This window comes from Tenrec ecaudatus, chromosome 4, assembly GCF_050624435.1.
Source record: "Tenrec ecaudatus isolate mTenEca1 chromosome 4, mTenEca1.hap1, whole genome shotgun sequence".
Taxonomy (NCBI): domain Eukaryota; kingdom Metazoa; phylum Chordata; class Mammalia; order Afrosoricida; family Tenrecidae; genus Tenrec; species Tenrec ecaudatus.
The window spans coordinates 169189989-169209887 of NC_134533.1; the positions used below are offsets into that span (position 1 = coordinate 169189989).

At 40.5% G+C, this 19899-nt stretch overlaps 1 protein-coding gene across 1 annotated transcript in view; it reads left to right on the forward strand.

Moving 5' to 3' along the window:
- The first annotated feature begins 1754 nt into the window (after positions 1 to 1754).
- SEC62 (SEC62 preprotein translocation factor) overlaps positions 1755 to 19899 on the forward strand; it is a 34875-nt gene continuing 16730 nt past the window's right edge. The window contains exons 1-3 of the mRNA XM_075547009.1: positions 1755 to 1893; positions 10764 to 10872; positions 11850 to 11955. Coding sequence (XP_075403124.1) covers positions 1858 to 1893; positions 10764 to 10872; positions 11850 to 11955 — 251 coding nt within the window. The 5' untranslated portion in view covers positions 1755 to 1857. The remainder of the gene's footprint in view (positions 1894 to 10763; positions 10873 to 11849; positions 11956 to 19899) is intronic.

Sequence of the window (19899 nt, forward strand, 5' to 3'; positions counted from 1 at the left end):
GGACAGGGTAGAGCAGCCCCTTTGAGTTTCTGAGACTGTCACTCTTAGACGATCAGAAGCCTCCGTCTTTCTTCTGCAGAGCAGCTGGTGGTTTCAAACTGCTGACTTCGCAGTTCGCAGCACAGTGCCTAACCACGACACCACCAGGACGCCTCCAAGATAACACAGCTGTCTTTAATTGCATGTTCCATTTTGATTAGGTTACATACATAACCTGGGAAACGTGAAGAATTTTATGACAGAAGAAATGCTTACAATATAACATTAAATGAACTGGCTACTGTATTTCATAAAATCTCTATTAGGGAGGAGAAATTACACACACACACTTATGTAGAAAATAAATACTAGAAAAATAATAAAGCTAAAAATTTAACAGTAGTTATATCCCTTGGTGGTTAAATTGAGTTTTTATGTGGAACTTTTTTGCATTTTCCCCGGTTTCTAAACTAAACAAAAGGTTTTTAAATCCCATTAAAGTTATGGGAATGGCCATGTAAGCATTTCCTAACAATGCTATCCTTTCTCTTTGGTCTAAGTGGCTCTAAGAAAGCATTAATCAATTTTAAGCGTGATTCACTGATGTATTAGTAGCCTACAATCTGTCACCTTCATTCTCAACTTCTTAGAATCCTCCTCCTGTCCATCTTATTTGGATTGCCCTGGGTGTTAGAGAATGGAATAAAGAATCAGTGGGTTTGAGATGAGGAGCATTACTAGACATTCTGGGTGGTGGTGGGGGGGTGTTTGGGTACTTTAGAGAAACAAATCCACAGAAATTCATATGTATGCGAGAGTTTATTATATAAAGGGTAAGTGCACATCCAGAAAACATCCCAACCCAGTGCTGCCCAAGCCCACAAGTCCAACATTAACCCATCTGTCCGACACCAATCCTCAAAGTTCTCCTCCATCTCACAAAACACACACAAAGATGCCGACTTCAGGAGGAAAGCCAAGTCAGTGAATGTGCGAGCAGGGGTCTCCACACGCTGCTCCAGCACCCAGGGCTGCATCGGGGTAGGTCCATGTGGATTCTACTCCGTGCAAGCTAAAGCAGGGAACTGGCTAAGGCAGCTGCACCCTGGTCTGTCCATCACAAAGCAAGAGACCAGAAAACAAGAAAGGAAGGCTCACTGAGCTATTTCTCTCTCCGCTCTTCAATGAACCCCACATGTGTTTATCGGCCAGGATGGCATAATAAACTTTAACTACCTCAGAGGGAAATAACTGACCTAGACTTGGCTTTGCCACTTCCCAGCTGTGGAGCCTGAGATAAGCCAGTTCCTATCTTTAGCCACCAGTCGTCTGGGTGTTCTCATCTTTAATATGGGGTCATAAAATGTCCATGTCAGGAAGGGGTGTGGCGGGCCTCAGGGAAGATTGCAGGAGCTGCCACTGGTTTAGAACACCTAGAACCGGGTCTGGGTCAGTTCCTTCGTTGAACGGCCCCACCCCAAAACATACTGACTCGGACCGGAAGGGGAGGGGCCTGGGAATCTGTACTTCGGGAGTTTTCGGGGTGATTCAGATGTTCAGTCACGTTTGCCAGCCCTCTGCTGACCTGGTTTACTTCTTGACCTCTCCCTGGTTCCCAAGGTGCTTCCGTTTCCGCAACAAGATGCAGCGGGAAGAGCGCAGAGGATGGGGCCGCCGCCGCCGCCAGCCCGCCCGGCCCTAGCGCGGGCCCCGCCCCCGGCCCCGCCCCGCCCCCGGTCAGGCCCCGCCCCCGGTCAGGCCCCGCCCCGCCCCGGCGTCAGCCGGTGAGTTACATAACGGGCCGGAGGCGCGCTCTCGCGAGGCTTCCGCCGCCCCCTCCTCACTCCACGTCAGAGGGAACCGGGCGGAGCGGCCAACATGGCGGAGCGCAGGCGACACAAGAAGCGGATCCAGGTAGCCAAGCAGGGCCCCGCGCAGGGGGCTTCGGGGCGCTCGGGGGTGACAGGAGTGGGGGAAGCCCCCTTGGAGGGCCGGGCGAGCGAAGCGGAGGGCGAGGTGGGGCCGGGCGCGGCCGCGGGCTGTGGGTGCGTCGTTGTGAGGGGCCTGGCGGGGGATGGGGGGGCGGTGTTGTCCACCGCGGAGACCGAGACGGAGGGAAGCGCCGCGCTGGCCCTCCGGGCTCGGAGGAGGCGAAGCTGCGGGGCCGGCCCCCGGTTCCTGCGCCGCCGGGCCCCGGGCCCCTCGGGAGCGCAGGCGGACCCTCCCGAGGTCCCCGTCCCCTTCTGCACTCGGCTCCCGCCCTTCGCCGCCCTCAAACGAAGGCACGATAATCAGGGTAGACGGAGACCGAGGGCTGACCGAAAGCAGTCTGTTCGTTCTCTGTGCGTCAGTGGAAAAAGGGCCGTAGCAGGGGGGTGATCTGTGCTTGTCAGGGGCCCCTGGGGGGCCCAGGAGGCGACTCGCCTGCCCGCAGACGTTCGCTTGCCCTGCTTTCCCCGCTAGTGTGATTAACTCGCTCGTTCGCCTGAAGCGCGCCGGCTCTCTTCCTGGCGACCCAGTGTAAATAAACAACCTCGTTGGTGCAGCTGCAGCGAGCTGGTGGCGCCCCGAAACCTTTCACATGACAGTGTGTCAGCCTCCTAACCTACAGATGCCCTCCTTTCCTTCCACATGCACGTGCATGCCAGCCCCCTGCTCCCCCAGTCTCTCATCAGGAGGATTTATAATGTGGACCGTCTTCCACTCGGTTGTCTCACCGGCAAGCTCAGGTGCCAGGAAGCCTTAACATGACATGACATGACATCATAAATTGATAGCGTGTTGTAAACGTGCTTTCGTCACACATTGTTTGATACCTTCCTTGGGGTCTTAATGTTCAGGACTATTTTGCTGCTTCAAAGAGCTTTCTAGTATCAGCAGTTTTGTTTTTTTAAGTTTATCACTTGGTTGGCTCAAACCACAGGTGGTCTGAGCTGTGCAAACTAAAATTATCGTGAAAGTTGCCGAGTACTTGGGGGGGGGGGGGGGGAGCCTGTGAGCATAAACGTTGAATTTGGCGGAGTGAGGCACATCGTAAAAATAGCGTTTAAGGCCCATATAGAGGGAGCTTCTAATTTTGCTCTTCCTAGTGTTACTAGACAGAGCTTTGTTGGCAGTAGTTAGGTGCTGGGCTGCTAACCGAAAAGGTCAGTGGTTGGAAACACCAGCCGCTCTTCAGGATAGAAGTTTGCTTCTTCAAAGCCACAGCCCTTTGGAGCAGTTCTGCTTTGCTCTGTTGGGTCACAATGGGTCAGAATCAACTGTGCAGCGGGGGTGGGGTGGGGTGGGTTTGATTAGTCTTATTAGATTTACCCATGGTTTTTATGCCAGTTTATACGAAAATCTAGTTTTAAAACTTTGTACTGTATATTTATTTACACACGCAGTACAATGTTATGCCCTTATTTAACAACTTTGTCTCTTTTTTTTAACTATTCATTGTTCATTGAACCCACGTTTTGAGTAGCTGAAAGACAGATGAGCCAGCATAGTATTGTAGTGGAGCTGGCCGAGAACTTGAGCTAGACTGGGCTAGCTTGTACCCCAGCGCCACCATTGGCTGACTAGCTGTGTGATTCTGGGCAGATTACTTTCTACCTCAATAGAAATTGCACAAAGGAATAGCTACCTCATAGGGGTTTTAAAAAAATAAGGGAGTTAAATGACTTATGCTTGACACATAACTCTTTCCTCTTCCCTGAGGCTGAGGATTTGGGATGGATTGTTGTTTTGATTTTGTAAAACATACTTTGATATGCTGAAAGATTAGCCACTGCCTATGCAGTGAATAAACCACTAGGTTGTGGATTAAATAAATTATTTACTTATTAATGTATCTTGATATTTGAAGATCAGATTGGTAAAACTCAGCTTGGTAAACTGCTAAATATATATGGCATATATCTTCTCAAACTGGTGTTCTGCTGGGTCTATGCAGTTGTTCCCTATTATCTGAAAATAGAGCATTCCTATGAAACACCAAAATGACATAAAGCAAAGCAATTATCATTAAGTTATATGGGAAGGGTTTTTGACCTACTAGGTTGTGCCCAATAAGAAAATAATACTAGCATATAGTACATTCAACAATGATAAGACAGATACACAGCCAATATAAGTAAAAACAATGTATGTATAATGTTCCCAGGGAAGGAGTCTGGTCATTGCTAGAGGATTGCTGCCTCTTTACCGGCTAACTGCAAAATAAACACTGAATGCTAGGGGTTTTTTTTGTATTATTTTTGTATTCATGAAAGTGAAAGTCTTCCTTATTTCTTTCAGTTAGCAATAAATAGGTACTACTGTAGGCTTTTGTTAAAGTGACATAAAGCAAACTTTAGAATATTAGCCATCCCTGCACTGTTTTTAAAGACACTCATATTAAGAGAGGAGAAAGGAATATAAACATACATAATAATTACCGTTTTGAAGGAAAAACAATAATCTTGTTCATTGAAGGTCAGCAAAAGGTAGTTGCTACTGTTAGGTTAGTTCTTAGCCAAACAACCGTAAGCACAGCGGAATGAGACATTGCCATCCTCGTAGCCGTTGTTATGTCTAGCTTATTGTTGCAACCACTGTTGTAGTTGGAAGTTATTTTCATGTTTATTATGTTTGCTTTAAGAATTTAAAAGAAGACTGGAGTTTCTACTCTACCTCTTATGTAGTATGACAAACATGAAAATACACAGTGTCCTATAAAATTAGTCTCCTGCTGCTTCCTAAGCCCCCAGAGAATCAACAGAAACTCTTAATACTGGTACTGCTTTAGACCAAATTAGTGACAAAGGATTCTGTTGTAAAACATTGAAGCTAAAAGTTCTGTAGTATCAACTGAATTTCCTATTATTTGTTCCTTTAAATTTATTATTTTAAATAATTTTCACCCTTAGATGATTTGAACTGACCTTGAATTATATTAGTACTGTGGGAATGAAGTGTTTGATACACACCAACTCAGGGTGAATAATATTGCCTAATTCTTTTTACTTTTTCAAATGAAGCAGAATTTCAGATTCTTGTGGAAGTAAGGACTATTTTATCACATTTGCCCTTTCTTGGATTCACATGACTGACCCCTGTAAATCAGAAGCTACTGACAGACTTTTCGTGGTTGAGGTTCACAAATGAAAGTAATGCCAATGCAAATGAATGACTATAAAACAAAGAAATTTTAAGAATTGCAATTTTGTACTTTAAGGACAAATAGCAATCATATGATATAGGTTAACAAAATGTTATTCCCTAGAAGATTTTACGTAGAATCCTATTACGAAATTTTAGAATTGAAAACATCTACAAATATCTATCAAATAGAGTAGTTGTGTTGTAATTTTTTGCTGTTTTATGTAAAAAATACATATGTAACTCAGTGGCATTGTGTTCAAGATGTACAGCTATCACTTTTCATTTCTAAATTATTACACCTACATTAATGAATTTAGTAGCCTTCTGAATACAGACAAGATAGAAGCATTTTAAAGTAATTTTAAACACTCAGTAAACCAGAAGTTCTGTAAGATTGAAGTACTGTAAGTTGTTAGTTGCTGTCAGTCAATTCTGATACATGACAGACAACTCCATGTGTTTTCTTGGCTGTAGTCAGAATAGAAGCAGATGCCCACACCGATCTGTGATATTGGTGCTGCTGGGTGGATTCAGACCAACTTTTTAAGTTAGCATTTGAACACAAACTGCCATATCAGATACTTATAACTTGACCGAATATTTTTCTTCGAAGGGCTATGTTAAAATATTTGTTCAAATATATAAGGGATTATCCATATAAAAACAGTTGTGCTGGACAGAGTGGATCTTTCGTAGTACTCATATTTCCTGCTAGACGAGGATTGAACAACTTCTTCTGAATTAGTGTACCCAGTGGTATCACCTGGGAATGTTCTCTCTGGTCACAATGAATTTTTTAGTAAAAGCAGTTACATTCGAACCTTGTTTTTTTGTGATGGCTGATTTAAGAGAACAGCATGCAGCTGTGAAATTTTGTTTCCTGCTCAGAAAAAGTGCTGCAGAAACTGTTGTGACGTTGAACACAGCTTACAAGGACAGCGCTATAGGAAAAACTCAAGTGTATAAATGGTTTTCTTGTTTCAAAAAAGGTGAAATGTCAATTGACGACACACTTTGTTCTAGATGTCCATTAACTTCCTGAATGGATAAAAATGTCAATTCATGGTGCATTTGGAATCGATTCCACCAGGTCAGACTGTTAATCAAACTTTCTATTTAGAGGTTCTGAGAAGATTTGCTTAACAGTGTGCAACCAAAAAAGGCCTGACTTGTGGTAGGCTGACTGGTTTTGCCACCACCACAGACAGTGCACCTGCTCATGCAGCCATCTCAGTGCACCAGTTTTTGGCAAAAAACTGCATGCCTTTCTCTTGCCCCATGCACCTGAGTCACCTGCTTAATGCTCCATGCAACTTCTCTTTGTTTCTGCAAATGAAGAGGGACATGAAAGCACAGCGATTTGACAAAGAAGAGATGAAGGGAAAAAAACGAGGGAAGTGCTGTCAGCCATCCAGATGAGTTTGAAAAATATTTCCCAAGAATGGAATCACAAATTTGTTAAATGTATTAAATGTAAAAGAAAGTACTTTGAAGGTGATACGGTTTTGTTAAAAAAATTAAATACATAATTTGGGGAGCAGGGGTAGTTCTGGGTTTGGGGGCGCTATCCCCTCATATATTTTGGAATGCTAACCTCTAATTCAATTTATATTTTTGGTGGTTGTATTCTAAAGTAAAAACAGTACTTGTTAAATAATTTTACTAAAGTGGTAACCAAACTTTGGATTGAATTAATTTTGGAGTGAGTTGTAGCAGAGAAAATCTTGATATTTGGGTCCACAAAAGCAATCCAGCCTCAAAAATTGTTGACTCTTTGAACTTCTTCTTTCAAAACAGTTGAGCTTACTCCTTGAGCTACATTCTCTTCCTTTTAGAATTGATTGACGGACTTCTCTGTTATTTGTAGTTAGGTGCTACTATTCTCCAAAGGTCTTCGTTTCATCTTAAAAATAAATAATAATAAACTGTTATTGGCATATAATTCACCTATTGTACAATTCAATAATTCATTCATTAAGAAGAGCTGGATATTTATCACCACAACCAATTTAGAACATTTTGTTCTTTTTAATACTTATTATTATTAGCTCCCCATTTCCCCAACCTCCCCTGCCCTACCCCCAAGAGAGCATTAATCCAATTACTATCTTTCTAGATTTGCCTATCTTGGAGTTCATATACAGAAAAACACAAAGGCAACAAGGTAAAAGAGAGAACCTCAATAAAAAAGAATGCAGAAAATATTAAAAGGGTTTAACTTCTTTTTATTTTTTAATCATATTGGGGCTTGTGCAACTCTTATTACAATCCATATATCCATCCATTGTGTCAAGCACATTTGTACATTTGTTGATATCATCATTCTCAAAACATTTTCTTTTTACATGAGCCCTTGGGATCAGCTCATTTTTCCTCTCTTTCCCCTATTCTCCTTTCCTCACGAGTCCTTGATAAATTGTAGATTATTATTTTTTCATGCCCGACGTCTCCCTTCACCCACTTTCCTGTTCTCTGTCCCCCAGGGAAGGGGTTATATGTAGCTTATTGTGATTGGTTCCCTCTTTCTCCCCCCACCTTCCGCATCCCCTCCTGGTATTGCTACTCTCATTATTGGTCCTGAGGGATTTATCTGTTCTTGATTCCCTGTGTTTCCAGCTCTTAAACTGTACCAGTGTCATGCTCTGATCTAGCCGGATTTGTAAGGTAGAATTGGGATCATGAGAGTGGGGAGGAGGAAACATTAAAGAACTAGAGGAAAGTTGTGTGTTTCATCATTGCTACACTGCACCCTGACTGGCTCGTCTCCTCCCTGTAACCCTTCAGTAACGGGATGTCCAATTGCCTACAGATGAACTTTGGGTCTCCGCACCGCACTCCCCCTCATTCACAATGATAGGATTTTTTGTTCTTTGATGCCTGATATACCTCGTGATCACACAGGCTGGTGTGCTGCTTCCATATGGGCTTTTTTGCTTCTCACCTAGATGGCTTCTTGTTTATCTTCAAGCCTTTAAGCCCCCAGGTGCTGTAGCCAGGCACCATCATCTTTCTTCACCACATTTGCTTATGCACCCCCACTTTATCTTCAGTAATCATTGGGAAGGTGAGCATCATGGAATACCAGTTTAATAGAACAAAGTGTTCTTGCTTTGAGGGAGTACTTGAGTAGAGTTTTAAAGGGCGCGACTTCTTGTTAAGGCTGTTAGAATTATGAACACGTTTTTGAAGATGTTTACATGAAGAGTAAACAGAGGAGACAGTATAGTCCAAACAGGAAGGTGATGTGACTGCTCGTTACCAGCGCTCATCATTAGGCTGCTACAGAGGCGAATGAGTGGGAAGGCTCCATGACATTCCTATAAACCAGCTCCCTCCACCTGTTCATGGTGCTCAAAAATCACCCCACAGATGCATGAACTCTCTAAGTGTCATTAGAGTCCGTGTGCAATATGTAATTGATTTTATGTGACAGGGAAAAGAAAAGCTCTTTAAGCAACTGATCTCCAAGAAGGAGTAAGGAAAGTATCTTTCTTAAACCAACATGTTGATAGAACTCACTGCCCCTAGCTTACTAGTCACAGTGTCAAAGGAGATTACTGATTTTAAGAAAGTATCAGAAAAATAAATAAGAATGTATCTAGTTGGAAAAGATTATTCAAGTTCATGTTTTCTGAATTGCTGCAGTACTGGTTGTTTAGTAACACTTTCACCAAGTTCTGGGCAAAAATTTTGAGTGCTTGAAGTTAATTGTTAAAATGAAGTGAAAATTTTGTGATTTCCTAAGACTATCAGTTCTATGGACTTGCAGTTTTTATTCTAATATTTAATCAAATTTTACATGTTTCTTCTCTATCAAAAATCAGCAGTTACTACATATACAATGACTATTGCTCAGTAAATGACTTGTTAGTAAGAAGTTAGTAAGTAAAATGTCATGCTAAAAATTGATGTGAATGTGTTTTTCTCAGGATCACCTTTCTGCTAAATTGCTGTAATTAAAATCTTCCAGTCCACCAAATTAGAAATTGACATTGTTTACTAAATAACTGTCTTTTATCCTTTTTCATTGAGCACTGTGTTCTGCCTTTGAAATGTTTCAAATATCTGTATTTCTTTCTCATTCCTATTACTAGCACACATATTATAAACTACAACAGTTTTGTAACCGATTTACTAGTGGTTTTTCTGCTACTTAAAGAGTAGCGTTAACGTTTCTCAGCCTACCATGAAAGTGTTGTGGCCCCATTTTGCAGGACCAGGTCTCATTTTGGTCTCTGTGCATGGAGTTTCATGAGTCCGGTCAGGAGCCAACAGCAACTAACTTAAACATCACTCACTCACTGCCATCGAGTTAATTCTGACTTATAGTGACTCTGTAGATTTCTGAGACTATAACTGTTTATGGGAATAGCAAGTCTTCTTTCTCCCAAGGAGTTGCTGGTGGTTTAGAACTACCAATCATGCGGGTGGTAGCCCAACGCATAATCACTGCATTCACCAGGGCTCCATGGCAAGAATTTATACATACTAAATGTAACCAAGGAAGGGGCTTTTGTTCAACTGCTTTTGGCAATAAAGAAACTTTGAAAGTGAATACATACCGCCTTGCTTTCCTTTTCAGTATGTGGGTAGGTGGACTAACTGCACAGGATGAATTGTCTGGCTAATAGAGTTCAGATGGGAAGACAATAAATCAAGTAAAAGAAGACATGAAGATGGGCATGTTGGGAAACTTAGTGAAAGAAATAATAGAAAAAGGGAGAGTTCGGAGAAAAGGACTGGTGGTGCAGTGGTTAAAGCACTGACCTCAGTGATCAGTGGTTCAAACCTACTAGCACTTTCCCCAGAAGAAGATGTGGCAGTGTGCTTCTGTAGAGATTGACAGCCTTGAAAACCCTACTCCTGCGTGGTCATGAGAAGTTGGATTGGACTCAATGACTGGGTTGGGTTGGGCTGGATTTGGTTGTAACAGGAAAAGAAAACAAATTTAATAAAGATTATGTTAAAATGTTGGTTCAGATATATCATTTGAAATGGTGGCCCCGCTTTCACTTTATTTGTTTTCCCCACGAGGCTGTAATTTCTCTTCCTTTTATATTTTTTCTTTTTGCCTCACCTGCAAAAAGAGAGAAAGGTAAGGAAAGAAAATCATCTCAGGTGATAGCAGAGATTGGCAACCACAAGGGGACAGGAAAAGAAAGAGAAGTTCAGCAGCTTGGTTACAGCTCTTATTTATGACTAGCTTACAGTCAAAGCTATTTTTTGTTCATTTGAACATTACTATGGTCTGTTGTCCATTTTCAGGGTACATGACTTGCCCCATGATTTAACATTTATTTATGTCACCTGCTTCTACTTGGATATTTGAGCACTTGCTATTGAAAATCTCTTTTTAATTGCTTTTGATGAGAGTGAAGGTGAACTTGGTAAAAAGTAGCTATCTTACTTATCATCCTGGGAAAACACTGAAAGCAAATGCTGTACAGCTGAGGAGAAAAGGCAGGCAGGCAGGCTTGGCTCCATCAACTTATATTTGAAAAACATGCAATTTAATATCTTATTACCAGACTTGTGCCAGAGAAATTGTGTAAGTAAGACATATATGCCACTTGGAAAGATTTCTAGAACAGATTTAAACATTATTAAGTGTGGAAATTTTCATGTACATGATTATACTATATATTCTTATTTTGCAGGAGGTTGGCGAACCATCTAAAGAAGAAAAGGCTGTAGCCAAGTATCTTCGATTCAACTGTCCAACAAAGTCCACCAATATGATGGGTCATCGGGTTGATTATTTCATTGGTAGTGTTATTTATAGCATTAAAATTATTAGTGTATATCTTATGAATAGGCCTCATCTGGGGTTTTGCAAGTTTTTATAGTACTTTCTAAGTAATTAATAAAGCTGAGTAATTGGCATGTGGCAGTTTTAGTGATTGAAATTTTCTTTTAAGTATTTTTTAAGGATAAACATTTGTTGGAAATTTTAAAAATAGGGTTTATTTTATGTGCATTGCCACTATATCTGGAGAAGAAATTCTTTTATCTTTATGTTATAATTGACTTTGGTAATCCCCTTTTTAAAAGTCGACATACTATTCAGATCTCATACGCTTAACTTATATCTAGTAACAGTAGCGAGGATCCCTGTTGGTATGATGGGGAAAGCATTCAGCTGCTAACCTATAGGGCAGTGGTTGGAACTCGCCCACTTCTCTGAGGCAAAAGACAACATGCTCCTGAAATGGTAAAACCCTATGGGGCAGTTTCTACCCTGTCCTACAAGGTTCCTGTGAGTCAGAATCAACTTTCAATGGCAGTGAATTTGGTTTGGTTTTTAGCAGCAACAGTACAGAGCCCGGGTGGCTCAATGGTTAAGTGTTAACACCACCAACTGAAAGGTTCCGTTTGAGCCCTCTCAGTGTGGCTCTTCAGGAAAGAGACAAAGATTACTCTTAAAGATTACCGCCTAGAAAATCTTTGTGGGTATTCTACTCTGACACATGGTACCAATATTTGTCTTGCAAATTTATCTTGCCTTAGTTAATAACTGAATGCCATTTATTTCCCATCTTACTTGGAAAAGATGTTCATTAATACGTTCAAGTTTTAGAAGACGACCATGATCATGTCTGACTTAATTAAAAGACTTTTGCTTTAGTGAGTTTGCCTTTGTTTTGTTATTTTCGGTTGTCAAAGTGTAAAATTTTCTTTGCATAGTTTTGAGTTTGACAGACATGAATCCTCCAGTATATTAAATTTGAAATGCTTCCTTTTAGCTTCAAAAGCAGTGGATTGCCTTTTGGATTCCAAGTGGGCAAAGGCCAAGAAAGGAGAGGAAGCTTTATTTACAACCCGGGAGTCTGTGGTTGACTACTGCAACAGGTAGTGGTTATTTCTTACCGACGGAGAACATACATTGTAATTGTGAAGTACAGTCTGCGTGTTCCTGAAACTCCTCACTATTGTCATCATTACACTGTGCTATTACGCGCTGGCCAAGCAGTTTTCACCTGCTACCTACAATTTTTTTCTCAGCATCTCTGGAGATGATTTTTATTTTCGTGTTTGATTGTTACATCTTTGAATTAATTTTTGTTTTTCTGTTCTATTGCATTTATACATTTGCCAAGGTAAGCAATAAAACTCATACACCAGTGTCTACAGTGAACAAAAGAGTTCTTTTTTAGAGCAAGTGTTTGGGGAGTTTTCCCAAAAAAACTTTGGCAAGGATTCCTTGGAATTGTTGTTCCTGTTTTTGTGTACCCACTGACCTGTAAGTCAGCAACCTTCTCTGTTTGCTTGTTTAGTGAATGCGAATGCAATGCCTCCTTGGAAAAGCAGGCAGCTGCAACATCTTCCAAGTCTTTTCTTGAAGATTGCAAGGCAGAGGCAGCTCCCTGATACACCTGTGGCTTTTTGTAATAGAAACAGAGTGCCTTAAAGACAAAATTACTGTCTTCATTCTTAGAAGTAATGCTGTGTTTCATTTCTAGTTTTGTTAACAGTACTTAAATAATACATTAATAGCTGTTAACTAAGTTTTATTTTCATGACACTAACGCTAATTTGTAGTCAGAGGGAATTTGAGATTTTAAGCCTCTGTGTTTGTTAGGAATTTGTAGCTTTCATTTACTAATACTTCATTTCACACCAGGTTTCCAGACATTTTTTACATACCTATCTTTACGGACACATGTCAAACTAACATGTGACCAAAACCATCATTTTCTTTTAAAAAACATTTAATTTAAAAACAACATAATTGTACACTATTAATTTATAAATGAAACTGTTGTATACATTTATATAAATTTTATAATATTTTAAATTATACAACATTTGGGATATTTGGTTCTATGCATTGTAAGGTCACTTGAATTAGTCAGTATAACACTCTCGGCTGCATTGTTAGTCTTTACATTTGATGCTCGCTTTCTAAGAACTTTTTTACGACGGTTATATTTATTACTGAAGTAATGCTTTCATGAATGAAACCAATTTACTGGGATGAATACTCAATTTAAGATCGAGTCAAACTGACTTCTATCCATAAAAGATAGGTATACCATACAGAGAATTTTGAGATTGGAAGGTTTAGAAAAAATTTATATGGATATATATCTGTCTCCTTAAATGGATAAAAGCCAGCATAAATAGTAGGAGATAAATGTAAATGTTTTCTGTGACTTTTGTTGAGGAACTCAAAATGCATCCAAATGATTCACCCAGTAAACCTAGTGCTAATGGCCCTGAAAGTAGCCTAGCCATGTGAGGGAACTCCCTTAAAATCACTTTTTCACCATCTGTCTTACTAAGCCATGCAGTTAATTATCAGATCTTCCTTACAGTTCTTAGTTGGCAAAAATCACAAATGGATCTTTCAGAGGCTCAGTTTCATTGTTGGAGTAGGATGAGCTAACAGTGTGGTACAGTTGTATAATAATTGACCAGAGTGCCAATTTTGTCTTCTGCCTACCTCACAAAAGTTTTTATTTCTGTGTAGTGTATTAAAATTAAGAGATTCCGCAAGTGCAGATACTAGGCACAAAGAGGTTAGGTAACTTGCCCACAGACTTTACCCAAGTCACAGAGAAAATAAGTGGCAGAGCCAGGAGTCTAACTTTGTTGTCCTTGTTTTTAACTACTGCTTTGGACCATCTCCATACATACTAGATTAAGGTGCTCTGTGCTCTTTCTGTATTAATAATGCTAAGAATAGCTAATCTAAGGCAACCTCGGAGCCCCCCGGGTGCCTAGCACTCAGGAGTTCCTGCACAAGCACAGATACAGCTCTTCCCCTGAGTGGTTTCCTGCTTCTGTGCTGTCTCTCTAAATATCAGAGGCACTCCTCCTGTCTTACCTCTGCTAGGTCCTCAAGACCACATTCATCTTTATTTTTAAAACTTACATAATAAATATATCATAAACACTGACCTTTAATTATTGTATAGTTGTTTCATCTGAGTTGATTTTTTTTTTTCCTGCTAAATCCAAAGACTGTTACAGGACTATTCTTTTTTTATAGTCATTTTATTGGGGGTTTGTACACCTCTTACATATATGCATACGTACATTGTGTCAAGCGCATTCGTACATTTGTTGCCATCATCATTCTCAAAAAAATTTCTTTTTACTTGAGCCCTTGGTATCAGCTCATATGTTCCCCTTCCTCCCTTACCCTCCCTCTCTCATGAACCATTGATAAAATATAAATTATTATTTTTTCAGGTCTTACACTGTCCAACATGTCCCTTCACCCACTTTTCTGTTGTCTGTCTCAGGGAGGGAGTTATATATAGATCATTGTGATTGGTTCCCTCTTTCTTCCCCTTACTCTCATTATTGCTACTCTCATTATTGGTCCTGAGGGGTTTGTCTTTCCTGGATTCCCTGTGTTTCCAGCTCTTATATGTACATGCTTGGGTCTAGCCGGATTTGTAAGGTAGAATTGGGATCATGATAGTGTGTGTGTGGGGAAGCATTAAAGAACTAGAGGAAAGTTGTAAATTTCATCATTGCTACATTGCACCCTGGCTGGCTTGTTTCCTTCTTGAGTTTCCCTTCTGTAAGGGAACTTCCAGTTGCCTACAGATGGCCTTTGGATCTCCACTCCGCACTCCCACTCATTCACAATAAGATTTTTTGTTCTTTGATGCCTGGTACCTGATCCCATTGGTACCTCATGATCACACAGGCTGATGTGCTTCTTCCATGTGGGCATTTTTGCTTCTCAGCTAGATGGCCGCTTGTTTATCTGCAAGCCTTTAAGACCCCAGACACTATATCTTTTGATAGCCGGGCACCATCAACTTTCTTCACCACATTTGCTTATGCACCCACTTTATCTTCAGCGATCATGTTGGGAAAGTGAGCATCATGGAATGCCAGTTTAATTGAATAAAGTGTTCTTGCATTGAGAGAATACTTGAGTAGAGAGACCCAATGTCCATCTGCTACCTTAATACTAAATCTATAAATATATGCACATAGATCTATTTCCCCATCGTCTCATATATATATATATATATACACACACACATATATACATGTACATGCCTGTATTTAGACTTCTATAAATGCCCTTTGCCTCCTAGTTCTTTCTTCTATTTCCTTTTACTTTCCTCTTGCCTCACTATCATGTTCAGCTTTCATTTGAGTTTCAGTAATTCCTCTTGGTTACATTGCCCTTGATCAAGCCCTACCAGGCCTCCTACACCCTCCTTGCCATCAATTTTGGATCACTTGTTCCCTTGTCCCTAGGTTTTTTAACACCCACTTCCTTTCTCCACCACCCCACTCCCATGTCCCCCTGGAACCGCTGGTCCGTGGTTTTCTCTTTCAGATTGTTTATCCCACCTATGTTATCTAGATAGACCTGTAGAGATAATATGCACAAAAAACAAGACAGCAAAACAAAGCAACAAAAGAAAATAAACCACCACCAACAAAAAAAAAAAATGACAAAAACAAGAAAAGCCTGTAAATAGTTCAAGGTCTATTTGTTGACCTTTAGGAATGTTTTCCGGTGGGGTCTGATGGGGTGCCACACCCTGGCCCCAATGTCTATTTTTGGTATTCCCTCGGGACTTCCTTGCTCTGCACCCCTTGCAGTTCTGTACACACCCTTAGTGATTTTCCTCCATGTGATGGGGTCAGATGGGGTGCAATTCCTGCACTGTGTCTCCAGTGTTGTCCCTGTAGGGCTATGGGTCAGCGCGGGATGTCCTGTCTCGTAGTGAAGCAGGCCATGTGGTCTTCTCTGTGCATTGGCTGCTCTGAACAGGGATGTCGTCTTCAAGGCTTGGTGGGCCAGGATGTGCTCCTCTCTCCTTTTTCTCCTCTATTATTTGCTCTTGTGTGCTCTGATCAGTCATGTCCCTCTCCCTGAGCTGTAGTTTCAGTGCTGTCCTCTGAAATGAATTCTGGGGGGAAGGGGGAGCTGTCCACTTAGTTGATAATGGGGCCGGCCCCTTGGGCCTCTCTATTGGTTCCCTGCTTCATGCCAGTGTGTTGCATTCTTGTCTTGGAGCACCCCGTTGAAGTCTGGTCCCTCTGTCCCTGTGGAGATATAAACAACACCCACCCCTTGGGTGGGTTAGTGCCCTGTTCCCCAAGCTACCCGTCTTTTTTTTCCCCCTCCTTTTTAGTTGGCTCCCATATGTATTCCTGGGTTTAGTCTGGCCCCTACCCTACTATGTGGACCTTATCCCAGGAATGTTTGTATACAGTAGCTTTTTCCCTATGCCCCTTTTGCATTTTTTTTAAGTTTACCCCTGCAGACTCATGTTGTATTTGTTCTTTTGGGCTTGGCTTACTTCACTTAGCATGATTTCCTCCAGTTCTTCCCATGCAATGATGTGCTTCATGCACTTACCAATGCTTTTTAGGCATGGTGTAGTAATCCATTGTATGTATGTACCACAGTTGTTTTGTTTTTGTTTTTTTAAACAATTTATTAGGGGCTCATACAACTCTTATCACAGTCCATACATATACATACATCAATTGTGTAAAGCACATCCATACATTCCCTGCCCCAATCATTCTCAAAGCATTTGCTCTCCACTTAAGCCCTTTGCATCAGGTCCTCTTTTTTTTTTCCCCTCCATCCCCGCTCCCCCCTCCCTCATGTGCCCTTGGTAATTTATACATCGTTATTTTGTCATATCTTGCCCTATCCGGAGTCTCCCTTCCCCCCCTTCCCTGCCGTCCCTCTCCCAGGGAGGAGGTCACATGATACCACAGTTTTTTAATCCATTCGGCTGTGGATGGAAATTTGTGTTGTTTCCAACTCCTTGCAATTGTGAACTGTGCCGTGATGAACATTTGAGCACAGATGTCTGATTGTGGTTTGTTTCTTGCCTCTTCTGTGCATATGCCCAGCAGGGGGATTGTATGGCAGCTCAATTTCCATCTGTTTTAGATATTGCCAAATCGATTTCCATAGTGGTTGTACATACCTAACAGGTCCACCAGCAGTAGATGAGAGTTCTTATTTCACCACAGCTTCTCCAACCCTTGTTGCTTTCTGAGTTTTTGAGTTGGGCTATTTTTGAGGTATTAGGTGGTATCTCATTGTTGTTTTAATTTGCATTTCTCTTATGGCTCTTGATCATGAACCTTTACTCATATGTTTATTGGCCATTCTGATTTCTGCCCTTGTGAAACTTCTGTTCAGGTCCTTTGCCCACCTCGTCAGTGGGCAATTTTTTTTTCTTTTTGGAAGCTAGCAGAGTATTGTGGATTTTAGTAATAAGGCCTTTGTCTGATGTGTTATTGCTAAAGATGTTTTCCCAAGGACTATTCTTTGTTGTCACTTAACAGCATTTAGCACAGTTTGGGTACTTACCAGAAACTCACCACCTTTGCCCTGGCATTCAATGAATGCTTGTTAAACTTAAAACAAAACTTAGGTGATGTGGAAAAAGTGTTAACATAATTTTATGACTCTTAACAAACTGTTTTTAAATTAAATTTATTTAATAATCAAATATAATACCTACTATATTCCAAACCCCCAGGAATGCAAAGATGACTGCTGCTTGATCCCTGCCTCAAAACTCACTCTAGTCTATTGGGGAGGGCAGATACCTAGCTAATTATAATAGAATGTTTAATCTCTGTAAAGAATTATATTATGGGAGGACATAGAGAATCTGTCAAGAATAGCTTCACAGGGAAAATGTAATCAGTTTTTGAAATATGACTAAGTTTTTATCAGAAAGGAGGAGAAGGGGCATTTATTGGAGGCAAAAGACACAAAACAAGGAGAAGGGAATGTTAACTCTTTGAAAATGCCACACAGCTTTGTGTGACTTATTTTTTATCCTACAAATTAAAGCCAAATAAAACCTCAATGTCATCTAGTTGATTTTTAACTATAGGGACCTATGGCAGAGTAGAACTTCCCCTGTGGCTTTCTGGGGCTGTGAATCTTTACAGGAACAGAAAACCTCGCCTTTCTTACTCAGAGCAACTAGTGAGTTTGAACCCCTAGCCTTATAATTAGCAGCTCTATACTATATCATCAGAGCTCCTAAAACCAAATAGGGCTTCTGATTTTATTATAACTATTAAGTTACATTGATCTCACTTTTCTAGGCATAGATTGAGTTGAACTAGCCAGTCTCTCTAATGACTAATCAATGAATAGATTAATGAGTCTACTTAATACAGAATGCAATGTTGCATTACTGTAATGGTTTCTGGAACCAAATATGTGTCTATGCTCCCTAAGTATTAATGAATGAAATTAAGTAGATGTTTCTGATAATGATAATGATAATTAATGGCTAACACATATCAGGCATATATCCTTCAAACAACTCTTATGTGATAGATTTAATTAGTAATCCTGTTTGTAAAATAACTAAAAATTTTAGCCATGTATGTATGTATATATATTTATAGGGTAAAGCACTAAAGTAGCAGATGGACTTTGTTCTAATAACATGGCACTCTGTAATACTCACTTTCCCCACGTGAGCACCGAAGACCAAATGAGTATATAAGCAAATGTGATGAAAGTGGTACCTGGCTATTAAAAGATATAGCTTCTGAGTCTTAAAGGCTTGAAGTTGAACAAGCGGAGAAGCATCTAGCAGTGAAGCAACATAGTCCACATGAAAGAAACACATCAGGCTGTGATCATGAGGTAGATCAGAAGATCAAAAACAAATAACCTATTGTTGTAAAGGAGAAGGGGCAGAGCGGAGACCCAAAGCCCATCATCAGCTGACATTCGGAAACCCTCACAGAAGGGATACACATAAAGGAGGACTCATCCAGGACGCAGTGTAGCTACAACGAAATACACAGCATTCCTGTAGTGCTTTAATGTTTCCTCCCCCCACTGTCGTGGCCACAGTTTGACCTCATAAATGCTGCTAGACCAGCATATGTACATTGGTACAGCTAAGAGCTTTCGACACACACAATCCAGGATAGATAAACCCCTCAGAAACAGTAATGGGAGTAATGATTCCATGTGGGTATGAGAAGGGTGTTGGGGGGGGCAGCGGAATTGATAGCAATGATGGATGTATAACCCCCCTCGGGGAACAACTAACAGAACTGGGTGAAGTGATGCATCGTAAGGTATAAGATATGAAAAAGTAATTATTTATTAAGGGTTCACAAGGGTGGTAGGATGGGGGAGGAAGGGAATAAAGAGGAACTGATATTAAGGGGCTCAGAAAATGTTTTGAAAATGTGATGGCAGCATCTGTACAAGTTTGCTTGGTGTAATTGATTTATGGATTGTTAAAATATCAATAAAAATTTAAATTAAGTGGCGAGTTTTCCATAGCTAGATAGGTTGTAGATGCACTATTTGGTCCCATAGTGACAATGCGGTTATGTGTTGGGTTACTAACCATAAGGTCAGCATTTCAAACTGTTTCGTAAAGATCCACAGCCTCAGAAGCTCAGAGGCAGTTAGTTCTTCTCTATCCTAAAAGGTTGCTATGAATTGAGAGAAACTCAGATACAGTGATCTTTTTTTAATGTGAAAGTTGCATCAACTTTTGTTCCTTGAAGGTAGGTCACTTTACAGATAAGGTAGCAGAAGGAAGTGCTCTTATTGGTTCTTTGTCCTTTTGTGTTTCTATGAGTGACAAAAAAGACTTGTTTTCCTCTCTAAAAAGTTTTATAGTTTTAAAAAGTTATCTCTTTATTAATAACATGATTTTTCCCATTAAATAGATTAGAGAGAACATGATATAGAAAGTGATTCTGATACTAATATCACATTGTCTCATAGATAACCACATTTCCATTTGAGAGTACATACTTCAGGTATCTGTAATCTTCTGTAGTTTCACATAT